The 20,292-nt window shown below is 40.4% G+C and overlaps 1 protein-coding gene across 1 annotated transcript in view; it reads left to right on the top strand.

The window, feature by feature from the left end:
* COG5 (component of oligomeric golgi complex 5) overlaps positions 1-20,292 on the top strand; it is a 3,265,454-nt gene that overhangs the window by 1,474,953 nt on the left and 1,770,209 nt on the right. The window contains exons 8-9 of the mRNA XM_044088540.1: positions 3,556-3,721; positions 4,143-4,255. Of these exons, the coding sequence (XP_043944475.1) occupies positions 3,556-3,721; positions 4,143-4,255 (279 nt within the window). The remainder of the gene's footprint in view (positions 1-3,555; positions 3,722-4,142; positions 4,256-20,292) is intronic.

The following is a 20,292-nucleotide window of genomic DNA, read 5'->3' as shown; positions in this document are numbered from 1 at the left end:
AGAGATTATTTAAACTCTAGAATGAAAGCACAACCCTCCCTATGGCTACAGAAAACCACTTAGTCAGAAATGAAAAACAGGGATAAAGCCTAAAAGGATAAAGCAGGGAGCACAGGCGCAAAACCAAAACCCCCTCAACTAGACAGAAATTCCTAGAACTATGCAATAGAGTTAAAAAGCTAATAAAACAGGACAAATTCCAATACTACCAGTCTGCCCTAGACTCCTCCCAACACAGCCCCAAACAATTCTGGTCCTCCATAAACTCTGTCCTCCACCCAGGTAAGTCAGTACCCCTTCTCCTAACATCCCTCACTCCTCCAAAAATATTGCTACCTCATTCAACACACACTTCACACAAACCATACTTTCACTAGCTAAACAAGACAACCCCCCTCCCCTCCAACCCACACCTTCAACTAGTAATCTCCCCACTGCCTTCTCTTTTATTCCTGTACCTACCTCCAACATAAAAAAAACTCATAACTAAACTTAAGCCCACCAAATTAGCAGCAGACAACCTCCCAAGTGAATATCTACAAATCGCAGCTGATGCTCTGGCCTACCCAGTATCCATCTTGATTAACCGATCTCTGTCAGAAAGTTGCGTTCCCACACTGTGGAAAGTATCACATATAATCCCCCTCCACAAAGGCGGCCCCTCCACAGAACTAACCAATTACTGCCCCATAGCTATTCTCTCTTCACGCTCCAAAATACTAGAGAGATGCATATATTCTCAGGTCTCAGACTACCTCCTTACTAACAACCTCCTTTCCAATACTCAGCATGGTTTCCGACCAAACCATAGCACCACCACTGCCTTACTCTCTTTTACTAACACTATCCTTCAGCATAAAAACAATGGCTATCTCTCCTCTGCTACTTTCCTAGACCTATCTAAAGCATTTGACATGGTCCCACACAAACAACTCATCTCTGTCCTCAATAACCTGTCCTTCTCTCAATCAGTCACCAACTGGTTTCAGAGTTACCTGTCTGACCGCCAACAGTCCATTGTATGGTAGAATGACATATCTCCCCAACTACCTGTTTCCATAGGGGTTCCCTAAGGATCCATCCTTGGACCCCCTACACTTCTCTGTTTTCACCAATAATCTAGCCTCTGCCACCAAACATGGCACACTCATACAATACGCAGATGATGCAACCATCATCTGCTCAGCGCAGTCCCTACCCAAACTGCAAAAAGTCACACAGGAAGCCTTTTCCTCTGTTGAAACTTGGTTATCCAATGCCCAATTAATACTCAACCCAAACAAAACTAAACTACTCATCTTCCAACCCACCAAACATACTCAAAACAACTCTCACTTTAACATCACAGCAAAAGACAACACCACTATATACCCAACTGAACACACCAAATTGCTAGGAGTGAAAATAGACAATAAACTAAAATTTGACATTCACATATCCATGACCGTAAAAAAAGTCCACAAAAAACTAGGAGCGTTCTACAGAAATAAGCAACTTCTCACCAAAGCAGCAACGATTTCATTAGCAAATTCCCACCTTATCTCCACCCTACTTTATGCCTCTCCAATATATACCAGCCTAAGGCAATGCGATCTAAACAAGCTAGAGACCTTCTACAACAAAATCGCCAAATTCGCCACAGGGGCATCCTACCGTAGTCACCACTGTCTCTCACTTGCTGAACTGGGCTGGCTTGAACTCCCTCACCTCCTTCAGTGGTATCAACTATCACTCGCCCACAAACTAGTAAACCATCCACTAAATGTCCCATCCCTCCAGAATCTACTCCAACCCTATCGCTCCACCAGATCACTAAGATCCAGCAACAAAATCACTTGCAGATTACTAAAGCTAATAACTCTGCTGGTGAAGCACTATTCTCTTGCACCATAGCCAAATTATGGAACTCCCTCCCACCCACAATTACCTCCGTACCATCATGCACCCACTTCAAAACTTTATTAAAAGCACACCTAAAAACATGCTGGCTATGCCCTTGTAACTCCCACTCTAATATCACCCACCCCATCCTACCACTACCTTTCTTTCCACCCCACTAACTACCTTGATTATAGCAAGCTCAGGTGCTCATAAGCCTAGTACTTTTTATACAGCAGGAACTTCTTATTGTAACATTTGTTAATGTCTGTTATGTACTTCGCAGATAAAGATTCTAGTTGTCTACTGATGTACTATGTTCTTCATCTGTAAATATGTTTGTAATTAATTGCTATGTTAAATTGTTAATCACTGTGCAATCCAATGTAACTACTGTCTGTTTATTTTAACTGTGGAGCTTTTCTCCCCGGGCCTCCACTGAAAATGGACCTGCGTCCAGTCGGACACTCCAGGTCAACAAATGTAAATAAATAAAATAAATAAATAAATAGAGTACATTGCATGTATATAGTGATACCGTACAAAGTCACTCCAGATAAGCCTTGCTGTTTATCACATTTACTGATTGGGTAATAATATTGCACAGTAATAAATGGACACCCTTTGGTAAGGGCCTTTTTAGCAGCTGATAAGAGTAATTGGTGGCAGTGATTGCTACCTTATAGTCTGCCAGGAGGGGGCATAGCTGGAGAACCTGTGCCAGCCTTCCCCAGGAGTGTCTGTGTATATAAACCAACTCTCAAAGTGTGTGTGTGTGTCAGCTACTTGGGCAGGGACATGAAGCACTGGTTGGACAGCGAGGGCACTGGAGATTTTGGCTTGACTACTCGGCTGAGATCTGTACCTTATAACTGTGGCAGTGGGGGAGTCTTATTCGGGATTTGGAGAGAAAGGGAGAAACTGGCCCCAGACTGACTGTGATCTCTGTGTGCTCTTAAGGGAAATTGTGCTGTTTGTGTATTTGTTATCCCTTCCCATTGTAGACACCGCTCACTGGTGTTAGTGGTAAGGATTGAGGCTCCTTGATTACTGGACCAGTGCACTGATGTTGCAAATGCCATCACTTGCTTTATTATGAATTAAATTTTAAAATGATTTTCTGGCAGAAAAAAATGTTTTTAGTGCTTTTCTTTTGGGATTTTAATTATTTTTAATCTGTTATATTTCAAAATGTGTATGTATGCGGAGAGCAGCATCAGATGCAGCCGTGGTCTTAATGTAAGAAATTATCAACTTTATTATGCGTAATTATATTACATCAATAAAATTGCATTATTTTACTGTTTTATGTGATCCCCTGCAATACAGGCAGTTAGACTTCAAGTTCGTTCATTAAAATATACAGAAAGGACCCACAGTGTTGCATTACTGCAACAAATATAAGGGTAACAGTGAGCTCCTGCGGTGGTGTTAAAACATGTAAGATATGTAATGTTTTGACACTTAATGTAAATGCATAACATGTTGAACGACTGATGTTTATTCGATAGTGAAGCTAAAATTCTGGCAAATCTTGTCTAATTTCTCTTAGTATGTAACAATCTAGACAGTTTTAGTAACAACACTAAAAATGAGAGAATGATATTGAAGAACATACAGCCTTTTGTATTGATTAATTGACTGAAAGCCCTGTTATTTGTTTTGTTTTTTGTACAGAACCCAACACAGGTTGGTACTGCACTCCAGGTCTTCTACAACCTTGGGAACTTGAAAGAAACTATCAATAATGTTGTCAGTGGGTATCGTTCACAGCTGGAAGACAATGTCCAGAATGCATTAGATATCAAAGTCTTAACTCAGCCTTCTCAGACTGGCTTAAGAGGTAGGCAGGATATATTGTTATGATTCAGCATTATTGCTAAACCTTTCATTAGGTTCCTGTTAATGTTGTCTCCTGAAGTGTATTAAGGCAGCATTTTAAAGATGCAGGTATCCTCTGCTCATTCAAGTGCATTTGCTAACAAATGATTTTCTATTAAGTAGACAAAAATTAGTTGTGAATTAGCACTGTGATATATGGTTTTCTTTTGCATACTTCACCATTTGCTCGTTCGTTTTGCATCTTTTTGGCCCTGAAATTGTCTCCTTTAGATTTTTTTTTTTTTTTATCATCCATGTGAAAGTTTAATACATTATCTTTAAAGTGCATTTCCAGATGGTGGTGGTGGGGGTTGACTTGAAAGTAAACTACTTTATATAGTTGTTATAATAATTCTTGTTTTTTTATTCTCCTTTAATTGCAGGTGGACCTGGCAGAGCAGCTATGCCCACACCAGGAAATACTGCAGCTTTCCGTGCTACTCTGTGGACAAACATGGAAAAACTCATGGACCAGATATGTGCAGCTTGTGGACAGGTAGTCTAATCAGCTGTTGCAAAACCTGATCATTTTTTCCTAGTTTGATTTACAGACATTTAATGGGATATCTTTTTCAGCTTTTATACTCCATGTATCTACTCAAGATGCTCTTACTACTGGTTTGTCTGACTAATTATTTTATTACTCCTGAGTATAGTAATGTAACAAATGCATTATTACTGCTTTAGCACAAGATTAACAAGGAGTGAGGAAGTGTGAGTATTCCACACATGCAGCTTGGCAAAGTACTGGATGATATGATTCTTCTTTATAGGTAGTATGTGCCTCCTAATGTCTTCTGTGTATTGCTTCCAAAAAAACATCTTTCAGAAGTTTGCCTCAGCAGTGTAACTTGTGAGAATCTTTTGAAATCCACTGTTTCCTTCTTGAATCTCTTTGTTGACTGTAAATGAAATCTATACTTCTGTCCTGCATAGAGTAAGGAATAATAAAACATGCTTTACCTTAGCTGATCAGTCCTGAGCCAATATTTCCAGCATAACATAATGACCAAAAATGGTGGCTTGCCAACACCAGCTTGAGGCATTTGTTAACTACAGTTTTAACCTTTGAGTTTCATGTAATCTGTGTGGCATGTGTGATGGCCTCTCTTTACCCTGGGCCAGTAATCAAGGAGCCTCAGTCCTTACCACTGACACTGATGAGAGATGGTTACTAAAAACAGGAATAGATTTACATAGTATTTTCAAATGCAGCTGTCTGCATCAAGCACAGTTTCCCCCAAAAGCACACAGGGAACACGCTCCATACCTGGGGCTGGACCCTGTGTTTCTTCAGATCCCAAACAAGACTCACTTTAAAGCACTGTGTCCCATTTCCAAGTAGCTGACACACCCACACCTGGGTTTTTGATTTTCACACACACACACACACACACACACACACACACACACACACACACACACACACACACACACACTCTCCTGGGAAAGGCTGGTACAAATTTACTAACTGTATTCCTTCTGCCCAAACTATAAGGTAACTAGGCTGCCACCATTCAACCACTCACATGCTCTTACAAGAGTATCCGATTATACTGCATAAAGTCAATGATAACATAAATGGTGGCATGTAACCAAAGCAGCCAAGCTTTCTGGAGTGATCAAGGCGTCACTGAAATAAGCACAAGTAATCTCAAGACATTAAAAGTATTCTCTAAAAGACCAGCCACAATGAAAGGTATAATAAATAATAAAGTAGAAAACACTAGAATACTAAATTTCTAAGTACAATATACACCAGAGTTTCAATCATGGGAGAAATAAAAGCAACACAGCTGGACAGATTCAAACAGATGCAGAAAATCAATACTCAACTAATCTCACTGTATTTCTTGACTTTTTAAAGAATAACTGTTGCCTAGCTAACAATACAGCAAGGCATGATTAGATGCTGAGATGCTTACTCCCACAAGGCAAGGTGATGAGCTTCTAACAGACTGAACTGAACTGAACAACTGAACTAACTCAACTGAACTGATTGTGATAACTGTAATAGATCTTTATATCAGGTTCCAAAGAAAACAAAACAGGCTGCTGTGAGAGTTCTGTGCTCTCAGTGCTGGTTGTAGAATAACATCACATTTGATCACCTGACTCTGGTACAATACGCATTCAGAGCTTTGAGAAGATCTGTTGCAGTATTTGACAATTAGAGAACAGTTTCAAAAACTTCTACTCTTCCCTTCCAGAATTATTTGTTTAAACATATACATGTAATCAGTTATAATAACACTGTTGATACATATGTATAAGTCAGTGATAGTCAAATGACACAAAATTATTTACAAAACTCCAGCTAACAATGCTGGTGTATGTTACAGATGCACTGCCCTATTCTCCCTGGCACAGATGGCAACACTTCACATAATCACTTCATGCATTAATACAGAACTCCCAGTAGATTAAGTATGTAGTACCACTTCAGTCACTTTAGTGTTTATGGCCCTGTGTACGCTATGCAAAAGAAAAGCGGAGTGATATCCTGCAAGGGATAAGTCTTAACTAATACAGGATCCTAATCATAAAAAAGGCTGTTTTGGGTTTGATATCCCCAGGAGAGAGGGAAAGGGATACTCAAAGTGGTAACAGACAGCCATCTATGGGCAACTGATTGCCATAGTTTAAGTACAGAGAGAGACATCAAAAGTGAGGGTATTTTCAGAGGGTAAACTTTTCCATAACAGAGTAATGCCTTAGAAATCTCTAGCAAAGAGGCATGTAGGTAGTGTGGAAAAAATAGCAGGAATACATAAAACTTCAATCTCATAAGCAGTGGTTATTTTGTGAAATGATAGTTCATCAAAATAAAAGAGAAAATTAAAGCACTAGTTTTCAAATGAGGTGATAATAACAAATTAAGTAAACCCACTGTATTTAAGAAATATTAGTAGGTACGGAAAGAAGACAGACAGCAACACACTGATTAAAGCAAAAGGATTTAGGAAAGGCATTCTGGGGAAAAAAGACTCACACCTGATGAAAAGCTAACTAGATGAAGCAAAAAGGCAGAAAAGAGTTTTTAAAGATGCATAGCAGGGTAAAGAAAGAAGAAAGGTAAGATAGTCAATTTTAGTCAAGAATGGGAGATGCACAGAAGTTGATGCTGGAAAAAGATACTTATCAAATACTTATTTGTTAATTTATTTATATAAAATCGTTAGCAAGGGTAGAATGCTGATGTTAGTGGACCTTTTACAAGTTTAGTCCAGTAAATGTCGGAACAATTGTGCAATATAAACAGTGTTTAAAGCATACCACACTGAACAGAATTGTAGATATACAGTGTAACAAATTATAATCAATGATATTATGGGATTTTCATATGATCAATGACATTATGATGACAAAACATTGAAATCTTTTTATATGACCTTGCTCTATAACATAAGTATACAGAGGAGCTGCAAAGTACAAAAGAACGAGGTAGGAGGGGTAGAAAGTTTAGTATAGCCTTCATATAGCGGAGAGTGTTTTGCTGGGAGAAAAGATTATGGATTGTTACAGGAGGTGGTAAGAGATGTCTGTATGTGAATATTATGGATAGTTATTTACATGTATTTATATTAGAGGTAATATATTGTCTGACTTATGGTAATGTATGGATTGTAATGGAATTTAAAACAGTACATCTGAGTGCTTGCAAAGTTGCTCTTTACTGGGGGCTATTTTATTACTTGTCTGAAATATTTACTTACAGAGTTTTTTTTAAAATGAGATTTAAGAGTACATCTTAATTTGAAAATTTAGCTTTCAGATGGCTGATGGGATAGATTTTCGGAATTTGGGTCATAGCACTGGGAATCTTTGTTTATTGATTCTCCATTTAGTTTGATTACTCAACCATGTAGTTGGCTTTGAAAAAGATAAATCCACTGTGTGATAGTGAGCTATCCAGCTGGATATTCCCAGTTTAAATTCAGAAGCTAGTAAGGTAGAGATCCTAGCAAAGGTCAGATCTTTTCTGCATTAGTAGCCTCTAGCCTTTTGAGACTGTGACAGTGGTGCTCATTTTAAGGGTTTAGTGAGGTAAACTGGCACATTCTCTTTGAAGAAGTAGTGAATTTAGTTCCTTTTTAGAAGTGGAGGCAGTGACTGGAAATCCGTTTTCCCACTGTGATTAAAGCGTCAGTTTTCCTTTCACTGCTCTAGCTGCTGGTGAAATGAAGTGGGATGTTTTCCATGACCAGATCAGAAGGCATTGAATCTTGCACCTAATTTGACTGATGTGATGCTGGAAGGTTAGTCATTGATTTGGACATGTTACATCATATTAAAAGTTTAAGTGATGTCTAGTGTCTTTTTATTTTCAAGCATGAGCATGTCAGGGGATGTTTGTGATAGCTTTTGGGCTGCTCCAGAATACATAGCTTTGAGTTTTGTAGAGTTAAAGATGAGCTTTTTTGAGTCATTTGTGTAAAGATGAGAGATCATATAGTAGTTTGGATTTTATGTCTGTTTGGGAAGTGGATGATCGTTAGATTATCATGTCGTCTGTGTAAAGTACAATGAAGAGATGGGGATTGACATTTGGAAGTTTATTAGTATAGAGGGAGAAGAGAAGTAAGGACAGGACATTTCCCTGTGGTACGTCTTTAAGTAAAGCTGCAGAGTCAGGGGTGGTGCTGCCAATTTTTTTTTTGTGTGTTTCAGAAAATGGTCTGTTGAATAGGGAGTCTTGTACCCAGAGTGGCTTTAGGATGTATTCCATTAGATATAAGACAGTAATTCAGAGTTTATCTGAAGCCATCCTGTGTTGATGTGTGATTTATTGTGCAACTGCTTTGCAGGAGATTTGTTTTAATTTAGATTTTATTTTTTATCTGTGATTTTCACTGTTTGTCAGAAGAAGAAATGAGTAGATTGTACGTAGGCAAACTCTATTCATCTCAAGGGGCTTGGTCAGCTCTAAATTCACACAGACTATAGACAGTTGTACAACTGAGTGGTTGAAGAAGATTTATTTTGATTTAAATTTTTTGTTTTTCCTCTGATTTTTAATGTTATTGTGAGGTGCAAATGTGTGCAATAGTGAGGAGAAGCTAATGAACATGAAATAAAGGACATACAGTGTTTTAGTCTGATTGGCATAACTGGTGCAGTAGGTCAGATGGACTACTTCATGACTTACCTCTCTTTGTACAAGGGTTAGCTCAGTGTACTTAATTTAATATTTATTTGCATATTGTTTGAATGGTTTCCTCACACAGTTTAACTTAAATTGCTTCTTTTTCTTTTGGCTGCTTCCCATTAGGGGTCATCACAGCAGATCATCTGTTTCCATTTCTTCCTGTACTCTGCATCTTGTTCTGTCATACCATACACCAGCATGTTCTCTTTCACCACATCCATAAACCTTATCTTAGGCCTTCCTCTTTTTCTCTTACCTGGTAGCTCCATCCTTAGCATCCTTCTCCCAATATACTCAGCATCCCTCCTTGGCACATGTCCAAACCAAAGGAATCTCGCCTCTCTGGCTTTGTCTCCAAACCGTACAATCTGAGCTGACCCTCTAATATACTAATTTCTAATCCTGTCCGTCCTCATCACACCCAATACAAATCTTATCATCTTTAACTCTGCCACCTCCAGCTCTGACTCCTGACTTTTTGTCAGTGCCACCGTTTCCAACCCATATAACATAGCTGGTCTCATTAGCTTCTTGTAGACCTTCTTTTTTACGTTTACTGGTACCCGTCTGTCACACATTACTCCTGACACTCTTCTCCACCCTGCCTGTACTCTCTTCTTTACTTCTCTTCCATACTCACCATTACTCTGAACTATTGATCCCAAGTATTTAAACTCATCCACCTTTGCCAACTCTACCCCCTGCATCCTCACCATTCCTCTGTCCTCCCTCTCACTCACACAGATATATTCTGTCTTAGTCCTGCTGACATTCATTCCTCTCCTCTCCTCTCTAGAGCACATCTCCACCTCTCCAGGGTCTTCTCTACCTGTTCCCTACTCTCACTACAAATCACAATGTCATCCGCAAACATCATAGTCCACAGGGACTCCTGTCTCATCTTGTCTGTCAACATGCCCATCCTCATTGCAAATAAGAAAGAGCTCAGAGAGGATCCTTGATGTAATCCCACCTCCACATTGAATGCATCCGTCACTGCTACCACAGACCTCATTACTGTCATACTGCCCTCTTACTTGTACCACTCTTACATACTTCTCTACCACTCCCAACTTCCTCATACAGTACCACAACTCCTGTCTAGGCACCCTGTCATATACTTTCTCTAAGTCCAAAAAGACACAATACATTTCCTTCTGACCTTCACTCTACTTCTCCATCAACACTCAGAGCAAACATCGCATCTGTAGTGCTCTTTCCTGGCATGAAACCATACTGCTGCTCACTAATCATCATGTCCCTTCTTAACCTAGCTTCCAGAACTGTTTCCCTTAACTGCATGATGTGATTGATCAAGTTTATCCCTCTGTAGTTACTACAGCTCTGCACATTACCCTTATTCTTAAAAATCGGTACCAATACACTTCTTCTGCATTCCTCAGGCATCCCCTCACTTTCCAAGATTCCATTAAGCAATGTGGTTAAAAAATCCACTGGCATCTCTCCTAAACATCTCCATGCTTCCACAGGTATGTCATCTGATCCAACAGCCTTTCCATTCTTTATCCTCTTCATGGCTGTCCTTACTTCCTCCTTGCTAATCTGTTGCACTTCCAGATTCACTATCCCCACATTATCCAACCTTATCTCTCATTCATCAGCCCCTCAAAGTACTCTTTCCATCTGCTCAACATACACTCATCACTTGTGAGTATGTTTCCCTCATTATCCTTTATCAGCCTAATCTGCTGGACATCTTTCCCAGCTTGGTCCATCTGTCTAGCCAATTGGTACAAGTCATTTTCTCCCTCCTTAGTGTCCACCCTTTCATACAACTCGCCATATGCCTTATCCACAGTCTTTGCCACCTATCTTTTCACCATACGCCTCATCTCCTTCTACACCTGTCTACTTCATCTCTCTGACAGTCTCTCTTCTTCACCAACCGCTTCCCCTGTATACTCTCCTGTAGTTCCTCATTCCACCACCAGGTCTCCTTGTCTTCCTTCCTCTTTTCAGATGTCACACCAAGCACTTTTCTACCTGTCTCCCTTACCACCTCTGCTATGGCTGCCCAGCTATCTGGTAGCTCATCACTGCCACCCCAGTGCCTGTCTTAACTCTTCCCTGAACTCCACCTTACAGTTATCCTTTTTGAACTTAGTTTTTATTTATTTTTCATTTATTTAACATTTGCTAACTGGGAAAGTCTGACTTAGAACAAAGCTAATTTTCAGCAGAGGCCTGGGGAGAAACACTCCAGATGCATGTCTTTGTAACTTCCACCATTTGATCCTTGGCACTGCCCTCACTCTCCTCTTCTTGATCAGCACTGTCATCCTACAGACCACCATCCTATGCTGCCTAACTACTGTTTCCCCTGTCCCCACTTTGCAGTCTCCAATTTCCTTCAAACTGGACCTCCTGCATAGGATATAATCCACCTGTGTGCATCTTCCTCCACTCTTATATGTCACCCTATCCTTCTCCATCTTCTTAAAATACGTATTCACCACAGCCATGTCCATTCTTTTCACAAAATCCACTACCATCTGACCTTCTGCATTCCTCTCCTTAACACCGGAATTCCTACCCATCACCTCCTCATCCCCTCTATTCCCTTCACCAGCATCTCCATTGAAATCTGCTCCAATCACCACTTTCTCACCTTTTGGTACACTCTCCATCACTTCATCTAAATCTCATTCATCACAAACCCAACTTGCAGAGCATATGCACTAACAACATTCATCATGACACCATCAATTTCCAGCTTCATAAACATCACTCTGTCCAAAACTCTTTTCACCTCCGAAACACTCTTGACATACTGTTCCTTCAGGATAACCTCTACCCCTTTTCTCCTCTCATCCACACCATGGTAGAACAATTTGAACCTGCCTCCGGTATACCTGGCCTTACTAACCTTCCATCTGGTCTCTTGCATGCACAATATATCAACCTTCCTTCTTTCCATCATATCAGCTAGCTCTCTCCCTTTACCAGTTATACGGCCAACATTCAAAGTTCCTACCTGCAGTTCCACACTCCTAACTTTCGGGCATGCCTTCCATCTCTTATTTTCCTTTGGGCAACACTAGCTCAATTTCCACCAGCACCCCGTTGGCTAACAGTAGTGGAGGCGGTCTTTGTTAACCTGAGCCTAGACTGATCCGGTATGGAAATCTGTATTGCTGTTCACATATTTGCTCTGGCAAAAATGTTACACTGGATGCCCTTCCTGATGTAACCATCCCCATATATCTGGGCTTGGGACCAGCACAAAGAAGTACTCTGGCTTGTTCATCCTCCAGTGGCTGCGTTAGTTTAATTTAAATTACTAATTATTTTAATTTCTTTGAAACCTGTTGTCACTCATTTCGATTTTTTTCTTTTAAAATTCTGTAACTGTTTGCATATGAGCATGGATTTTTTAAATGAGGATGCCATTAACGATTTGTTGAAGCACAAGTGTCTTTCCCAGTGTGCTAACTGCTATGTATATCAAAAAGTAAAGTTAAACACCTTATAACATTGGAGACTTGTGTTCCTCATGGCAAAAGCTGGATGATTTGTTTACTATTACTAATAGTAAATCTAGCCATAAAATGATTGCACTTGAACAATTGGCATACTTGGAAAACTGCTGTTGCATATACATTAATTACTGGGCTGCTGAGATAAATAATATTAGACAAAGTACAAACAGATCGCATTTAGGAAAGAAGTGTCCTCTAGCAGTGAAGATCACTCAACCCCTATTAAACATGATTCTACCAATGATGACTGGATTTCAGGATGAAATATTCAACAATCTGCAGATTCAGAGCATGTATTGGAAGAAATGTAGAGAGAGTATATAGTAAAAAGGGTGTGGAGTTAAGGCAATTGCAGATTGCAGGAAATCATAACATTGTTCAATCACAAATCTTTCAGTCTACAGAACATTATATCATTTTGCCAACAGAGAAGGTATCAAAAAGAGGCAAGAGGCAGGTTAAAAGTAAGAAGTCTAAACTTAATTTGGTGGGATTAAAGAGCATTACTGTAAGAAAAAAAAAGAAAGACTGAAGTTGACAACATTGCTCAGACTGTGGGAAGTACAAAGGTAACTAAATGACAATTGTTTGTTTGCAAATTAGTTTATTGGTAAAAGTGGATTAATAAGACTAGTGGTGATGAAGATCATTCTTTTTGTAACAATTAATAGATCATACATTACTGAATTAGAAGTGGGAGATTTTTGAGATCTGGCCAGCAAGGGCAGCTAACCTAGTACTTACTTATGGAACCTGTGGTCAGAAATGATATGCTGGTAATTGGGTGTCCAGATATTAGAACTGATACTTGGATTTGTGGAGAGGGTGATGAACATTGGGAGGGTGGCTTAATGGCTAAGGTGTTTGCCTTACAAACACAAGGTGCAGGGTTTGAGTCTCACAAGGGATAATTGGCTAGGCTTAAAATGGCTCGCAAGGGCAGTTAGCTTAGTACTAACCTATGAACCTATGAACTTATGCTTGCCAGGAACAAAACAACAGGATGTGAGTAAGGCCTTAGAATGTCTTAATGTAAGGAAGTATGGAACTGTTTTTATTCATGTTGTTTCAAATGGTGTTAGGACATGTTCGTAAGGAAATAATTCTTACTTCATGTCAGGTTTTATCACCTTTGATGTGCATTTATCATGTGGTTGTAACGGTTAAACTACGGCTATATAATTCTACCAAACTGAAATCTAAACCAGTGCACAGAAGATTAATGACCGATTATATTGAAATAAAACAGTCACTGTAAAGCTTATTGGAGGGATGCATTTGGTGGAAAGACTGCAGAGAGAATGTGGATGGTTTTGAAAGGGTAAATTGTTTAAATGCAAAAAAAAGTCTAGCATAAGTTTATAGGTACTCAAGTTCAGGAGGATACATTTCCACAATAAGAAGATAATTAATAAGAGAGAGAAAATATAAGAAAAGGAAAGAAGGTCAAGCTATAATTTTGACTACTGAAACAACCAGACAAATTAAACATGGTATGAGACAAGATCAGAAAAAAACTAAATTTACTGAAAATAATAGGAAACCTTTTTATAAATGTATAAGATGTGGTAGGAATAAAGATGTACAAATTGATAAACAGTGTGTTGATTCTAAAATGTATTTTCTTTCATAACAGATTGTTGATATATTTTGCAAAATATTATGCTATACAGTTTGTCTCTACAAAAGTGGATGTAATTTGTGTTAAAAGCTTCAAATACTGAAATTAAATTAGATTGTTGAAAATGTACTATGCAAACTGTACCCAAGAAAAGCACAGGGAGGAAATGGAATTAGTAATAATGACTTCAGAACACTGTAATATCACAGTACTATTAAATCTTGTGTTTATTGGTTCATTTAAGCACAGGAAATTCTTCAAGATGGGAGACATGAGCACGTTAAACCAATCTTTAAGCAAAAGAGGGGTAGTACACAGCCAGAGTCGTATAAACTCATAATTATACATTCTTGTTGTAGAAAATTAATGTTGAATGTTATTTGGATAAATTATTGTCAAAACTGGAAAGCTTAGGATTTGAAACCATATGGTATCTAATAGATCTATAACTATGTGTAACATGATGTTCTCTAACAATAGGTATAAATGAAAAAAATGTGCTGTGATGAAATTTATATAGACTTATCTTTAGCCTCTGATAAGATCATACATAAAACACTGATCAATAAATTGGGAATTGCTAATCACTGTAACAGTAAATCAATAAATTGGGAACAGCTAGGTTTTCATGTAGTATCGTTAATATAGATAGCTGCATGACTTACAAATAGTGTGTGGCATACAGCAGTTTGGAAGTGAAATTCTAGGTTAGATTCAGAATGTCCTACAGAACTGTCTCTTTTCTTTTGGCCATGCTTGTTTAAGTCGTATCTTTCTGATATAGCTTTTTTATCTGAAGTGTTTCTGTAGTGTGTATGCAGATGACTTAAAAATGGGGAAGCTGATTATATCTGTTACAGATAGGGCATCTCTGCAAAAGAACTTGACTGAATTTTAACCATATGAGTTATAGCTAGTATCCCATGTTAGGCCTTTAGTTTGTACTTGGGTTTCTGAAGCTAGATTGAAAACTGCTTTTGATAAAGGGAATTCCTGTATTTTGCTATGATAATTTGCAAAGACAGTTAAGGTCCTGACAGTCACCAAACAGCTTATGGTGAGCTGCTGTACATAATTTTTGGTGGGTAAAACACCCTTTCAGAGAAACAAAAAGTATTTAATACTTATCAAAGCAACTTCCAGCATAGGAAACAAAAACCTTACTTCGTATCTCAGAAAGGAGAAATACCTCACATCTTCTGCCAGACATTCATTTAGAATCTAAGGAGACCTTTGCACCCTCCCATAGTTCATGATCAAACCTTGTAACTTAGATCCTAGTTAAAATTTTGTTCTGTAAATGAAGCAGAAATATAATTTGGTAATTGCCAGATTGTCAATGTGGCCTGCCATCTTTATAGGGAACTACAGTGGAATAAGTTCTACATTTGAGAAAGTAACCTAGCATGAGTGTGATATTAAGTAAAGTACTAGTACTGGAGCTTACACATTCTTAAGTCTTTTGAAAGTGGAATGTAATGCAGTCTAGACCCAGTCCAGACCCTACTTTTAAATGACCAGTGACATTGGAAGAGATGACTATTCCAGTCTGGCAAAGTATATCAGCAGATAATCTGTCCTTGTGTAGTTTTAATACATTTGTTTTTAGATGAGTCGGAGGGTGAGGATGTCTCCTTTTCAGACATCCTTGAGCTCCTCAAACAGAGGGGAATTGGCCATCCATTGACCCCTCCGAGGATGAGTCGGTATACCTGAGGCCGATCCCGACCCTCCACCTCCTGGGTGTCTACCCACTTATGCAGGTAGTGGCTCGCAGATTCTGTGGAACCTGTCCCCAGGAGACCATCCAAGTTTATTCGGACAAACAGTTTCTTTCCAATCTGTGGATGCTACACCACTAAGAACTTGTGGATCCTTCAGTACCTGTCCATCCTCCTAACAAGGATTCTAGGACCATGAACAGGTATGGAAAGTGGATGTTTTCTTCAGCGTCCTTTGCTATCTTGAACTACCTTTGTCACTTCACCAGGCTTCAAAGAGATATTCTCAAGGAACTAGGTGAAGTGGTCCAGGATCCTTCTGCTGCTGGGGCTCAAGACAAGATTGCCTCACAGCTAGCAATCCTGAATTCCTTATCCAACTCCTCCATGGCACAGGAGTGGCTCTTAGATGTCAAGCCTGGATGCCCTTCACCAATACCCCTTTGATTTGTTGGACCTCAGGTGAAGGATACCTTGACCAGGTGTGAGCAGGACGGTAAAACTCTTTCTGCCGTTGGAGTCCATTTTCCACCCCTTCTAGACCATATCCCAAGGGTCAGAAGGGAGGGAAGATGTGGTTCCATAAAGCCCAAGGAGCTACGTGGTCAGTTTACCCTCAGAGGCAGAGGGGTAACAATAATAGGGGTCCTCAGAACCAGGGCAACAGGGAGTCTCTTCCTTAGAAGCCCTTTCAGCACCCCTGAGGTGTTGCCCGACTGTCCACCCTTGGAGGCAGTCAGGGGAAGTGTTTCGCTGTACCCAGTAGCCTGTCATTCCTTTTCACGAGATATGTGGGTACAATCGACCATATCCGAGGGTTACAAAATAGGTATCCCGTACCTCAACAATCCCTTCCAGACATCTCACCGGGTCAAAGGAATTTGGCAGAACAGGAGGTTTCAAAGCTCCTAGAAAAACAGACTGTTCCGGCAGACCAAGTAGGATCCTTTTGGTCCCCGGAGATTGGAGACCAATATTAGACCTGAGCAGTCTAAACAGATTTGTCAAGAAGGCAAGATTCCGGATGGTCACGCTTCAGTCCATTCTGCCCTTTCTGGGCAAGGACAACTGGATGTGCTCTATAGACCTTCAGGACTATCACATAAAGATTCACAGGCGCTCAGAAGGTTTCTCCGCGGACCAGTCATTACCAGTTCAGAGCCCTGCCCGTCACTTCAGCCCCAGAGTGTTTACCAAATGTATGGCAGTGGTCACAGCTCATCTGAGAGGATTCCAGGTGTTTCCTTATTTAGGCGACTGGCTCCTCTCCGCCACCACCAGGTGTCAGCTTCTTCAGACCAGAGACTACACTCTGCAGCTATGCAGGAGTTTGGGAATTTCAGTGAATTTAAAATCTTCTCTTTGCCAATCTATCACCTTTATAGGCGCAGAATTAAACACCATCAAAATGTTAGCCAGACTAACAGATCAAAGAATTCTGGACATCCAAAAATTTTATTGCAGAGCAGCAAAGTCAAAGCCAGGCTGATACTAAAGGTTCTAGGTCTTATGGCTGCGGCCATTGTTCTTCTACCACTGGGCTCGCTTCCACTTGCGTCTTCTGCAGTGGATGTTATTCACTCAGTGGTCGCTCCACAGTCTTCCGATGAGGCAATCTTAGTCAGCAGGACTCATCTGAATTGGTGGATATCTTCCCCTCTTCTTCATCAGGGCCGACCTTTTGTTCCCTCCGGTTGCCACAGTTACTACGGATGCCTCTCTGATCGGGTGGGGGCATTATCAGGGCAGGATGGTCCGGCAACCCATAGAATACCATCTGCACATAAATGTCCTGGAGATGAGAGTGGTGCTTTTAGCGTTGCAAGCCCTCAACGACTTTCTTCCCACGGGACTATTGCAGTACAAACGGACAACATGTCCGTGGTCTGGTACATCAACAAGCAGGGCGGGACCAGGTCCTATCCATTGTGTCAAGAAGCTCTCAGACTTTGGCAATGGGCAATCTCCTCTCATCGGTTTCTGATAGCAACGCACATCCCGGCAGGTCCAACCTCTTGGCGGACAGGCTGAGCAGATCCATTCTCATGCCTCACAGGTGGTCTCTCAATCAATCTGTAGTGGACCAGATTTTTATGAAGTGGGGCACACCTTGTTGCGATCTTTTTGCTACACCCCAAAACAACAAGTGCCCCTTTTTCACCCTCTTTCCCCTACCAGGCCAACCCCTGAGAGACTCTCTAACCCAGGATTGGCCCGGGGACTTCTGCGCTTTTCCTCCCTTTCCCTTGATTCCACAAGTCATTCAGAAAGCCACCGTTTTGAGGGCCAAGTTGATTCTCATTGCCCCTTACTGGCCTCGACAAATTTGGTTTCCGTCTCTGCATCGTCACCTCCTGGTGCAGCCCTGGCATCTGGACCCAGTTCCGGACCTCCTGATCCACCAGTCGGGTCAACAGCACCGGGCCATTCATTCTCTCAACCTCACTGCTTGGTTGCTCCACTTCCTTCCCTAGCCAGGCTTCCGATGATCTCTGATTCGGTCAGAGACATCTTAGTGGCTTCTTTAAAGTCGTTCACCAGAACCGTTTATGCTAGCAAGTGGCGACGTTTTTCCATTTGGGCAAATTCCAGGAATATTGATCCCTTTACTGCTCCTGTGCATTCTGTTTTAGATTTCCTGGCTGAGATTTTTCAGTCAGGATCTTCTTCATCTACAGTAAAAGTTCAACTGGCTGCTATTTCCAAGTATCATGTTGGCTTGCATGATCATAACATTATGTCTCATAGATTATGCAAGGCCGTTCTGAGAGGAGTTTTTCTCCTAAAGCCGCCGATAAAGCATCCTCCTCCGCAATGGGATCTAAATTTAATGTTGGCATCCTTGATGTTACCTCCCTTCGAACCGTCTGCTTCATGTTCTTTGAAATTATTGACCTGGAAAACTATATTTTTACTGGCTGTCACTTCAGCAAGAAGGGTTTCCGAGATTCAAGCTCTCTGCACCGTTCCCTTACTTGGTTTTCATAAGGACAGGGTATCCTTAAGAACGAACCCGTCCTTTCTCCCCAAAGTTGTGTCTCAAACCAATATTAATCAATCCATAGATCTACCAGTTTTTTCCCAAACTATTCTGACAGAGCTGAACAAAAGCTTCATTTTTGGATGTCCATCGTCAGCTCAGGTACTATTTGCATAGAACGAAACAATTCAGGAAATCGGACCAATTATTTGTCTCCTATGCAGAAAACAGGAAAGGTCTCCCATTGTCTAAAGTGACCTTATCCAGATGGTTGTCTTCCACCATTTCTTATGTGTACTCTCTCAGAGGCAAGCAACTACCTTCTAAACCGAAAGCACACTCAACCAGGAGTCTATCCACTTCTGCAGCCTTTCAGCATAGACTACCCATTGATACCATTTGTGCAGCAGCTACTTGGGCCACTCCTCATACCTTTGTCATTCATTACAATTTAGATTTGGCCTCCAGAGATAGGGCCAGTTTTGGTTCCACAGTTCTCAAGAGTCTGTTCCATTGAGCCACCCGGGATACAGGTGCTAGTCCCATCCAGTAAGAATGAAGGCGAGATTGACAACTTAACATTTAGAAGTTATGTACCTACCATAACGTTCCATGTTAGTTGTCTTCTCCCTCCTTCCCCTGGCCTGGACAGATCTTGAAGAGTTCCTATCAGGTTGTTTCCTCCTGAGCCTTCATTAGAGGACTCTTTATTATGAACTTGGGTTTCCTAAATATGTTAGGTTAGTCCTTAGCAGGGTAGGTTAGCTACCAAACGAGATCTGAGGTAGTTCCTCCTTGCATCATGGGATATAGGGTTGCCTCGAGCTGGTAAAAGGAGTTCTCAAGCTAAGCAAGTGCCGAGTCGGAGCAGAGGATCGGCTCCGAACCCATCCAGCAAGAAAGAAGGCGAGAGAAGACAACTAACATGGAACGTTATGGTAGGTACATAACTTCTAATTATATGCTGTTGCACAAGATGTCATTGATTTTTGAGTGCCTATAGATAAAAGTAAAGGTCTTTTAATTTGTTTTATCCATATGAATAAAAGGATTCTAGCTCCACTTTAAAATTAAGAAGCCCTTGTGTGGGCTTGTCTGTGCTGATTCATTCTGTGAACAAAGCATTTATTGGTGTTCTTTGCCACTCGCCTGTTAAAGCAACCAATTTCACTTTAGATGTTTAGCTTTTTGAGTGTTTTATTTAGTTATATTGTTGTTTGATAGTATTAATTAGGGATGATTTATAAGATAAATTCTGATCAAAGAGTAGCATAGCAGTGCACTTGTCTGTTTCATGAAACCATGGTAGGTTTTATTCATACCCTGGTTATTTTTGCCAAGCATCTACAGTGTTTATTGGATTTTTGCTGTCACTGTTCCATAATTTAACACCTGCTCATATTGATCGTTTAATGTCTGCTTGATTTGACACCCTCACAGAATTTATCAGTGAGGCTGTAAGTACCTCTGATCTCATTGAGAGCCATTCATGTTATCATGTTATGGTAAACGGGTGAATAGCAGGGTTAGAGATCCATCAGTGTAAACCTTGGCTTTAGATG

This window comes from Protopterus annectens, chromosome 11.part0, assembly GCF_019279795.1.
Source record: "Protopterus annectens isolate FY-2018-M chromosome 11.part0, PAN1.0, whole genome shotgun sequence".
Taxonomy (NCBI): domain Eukaryota; kingdom Metazoa; phylum Chordata; order Ceratodontiformes; family Protopteridae; genus Protopterus; species Protopterus annectens.
This window is presented reverse-complemented; position numbering and strand designations above follow the sequence as displayed.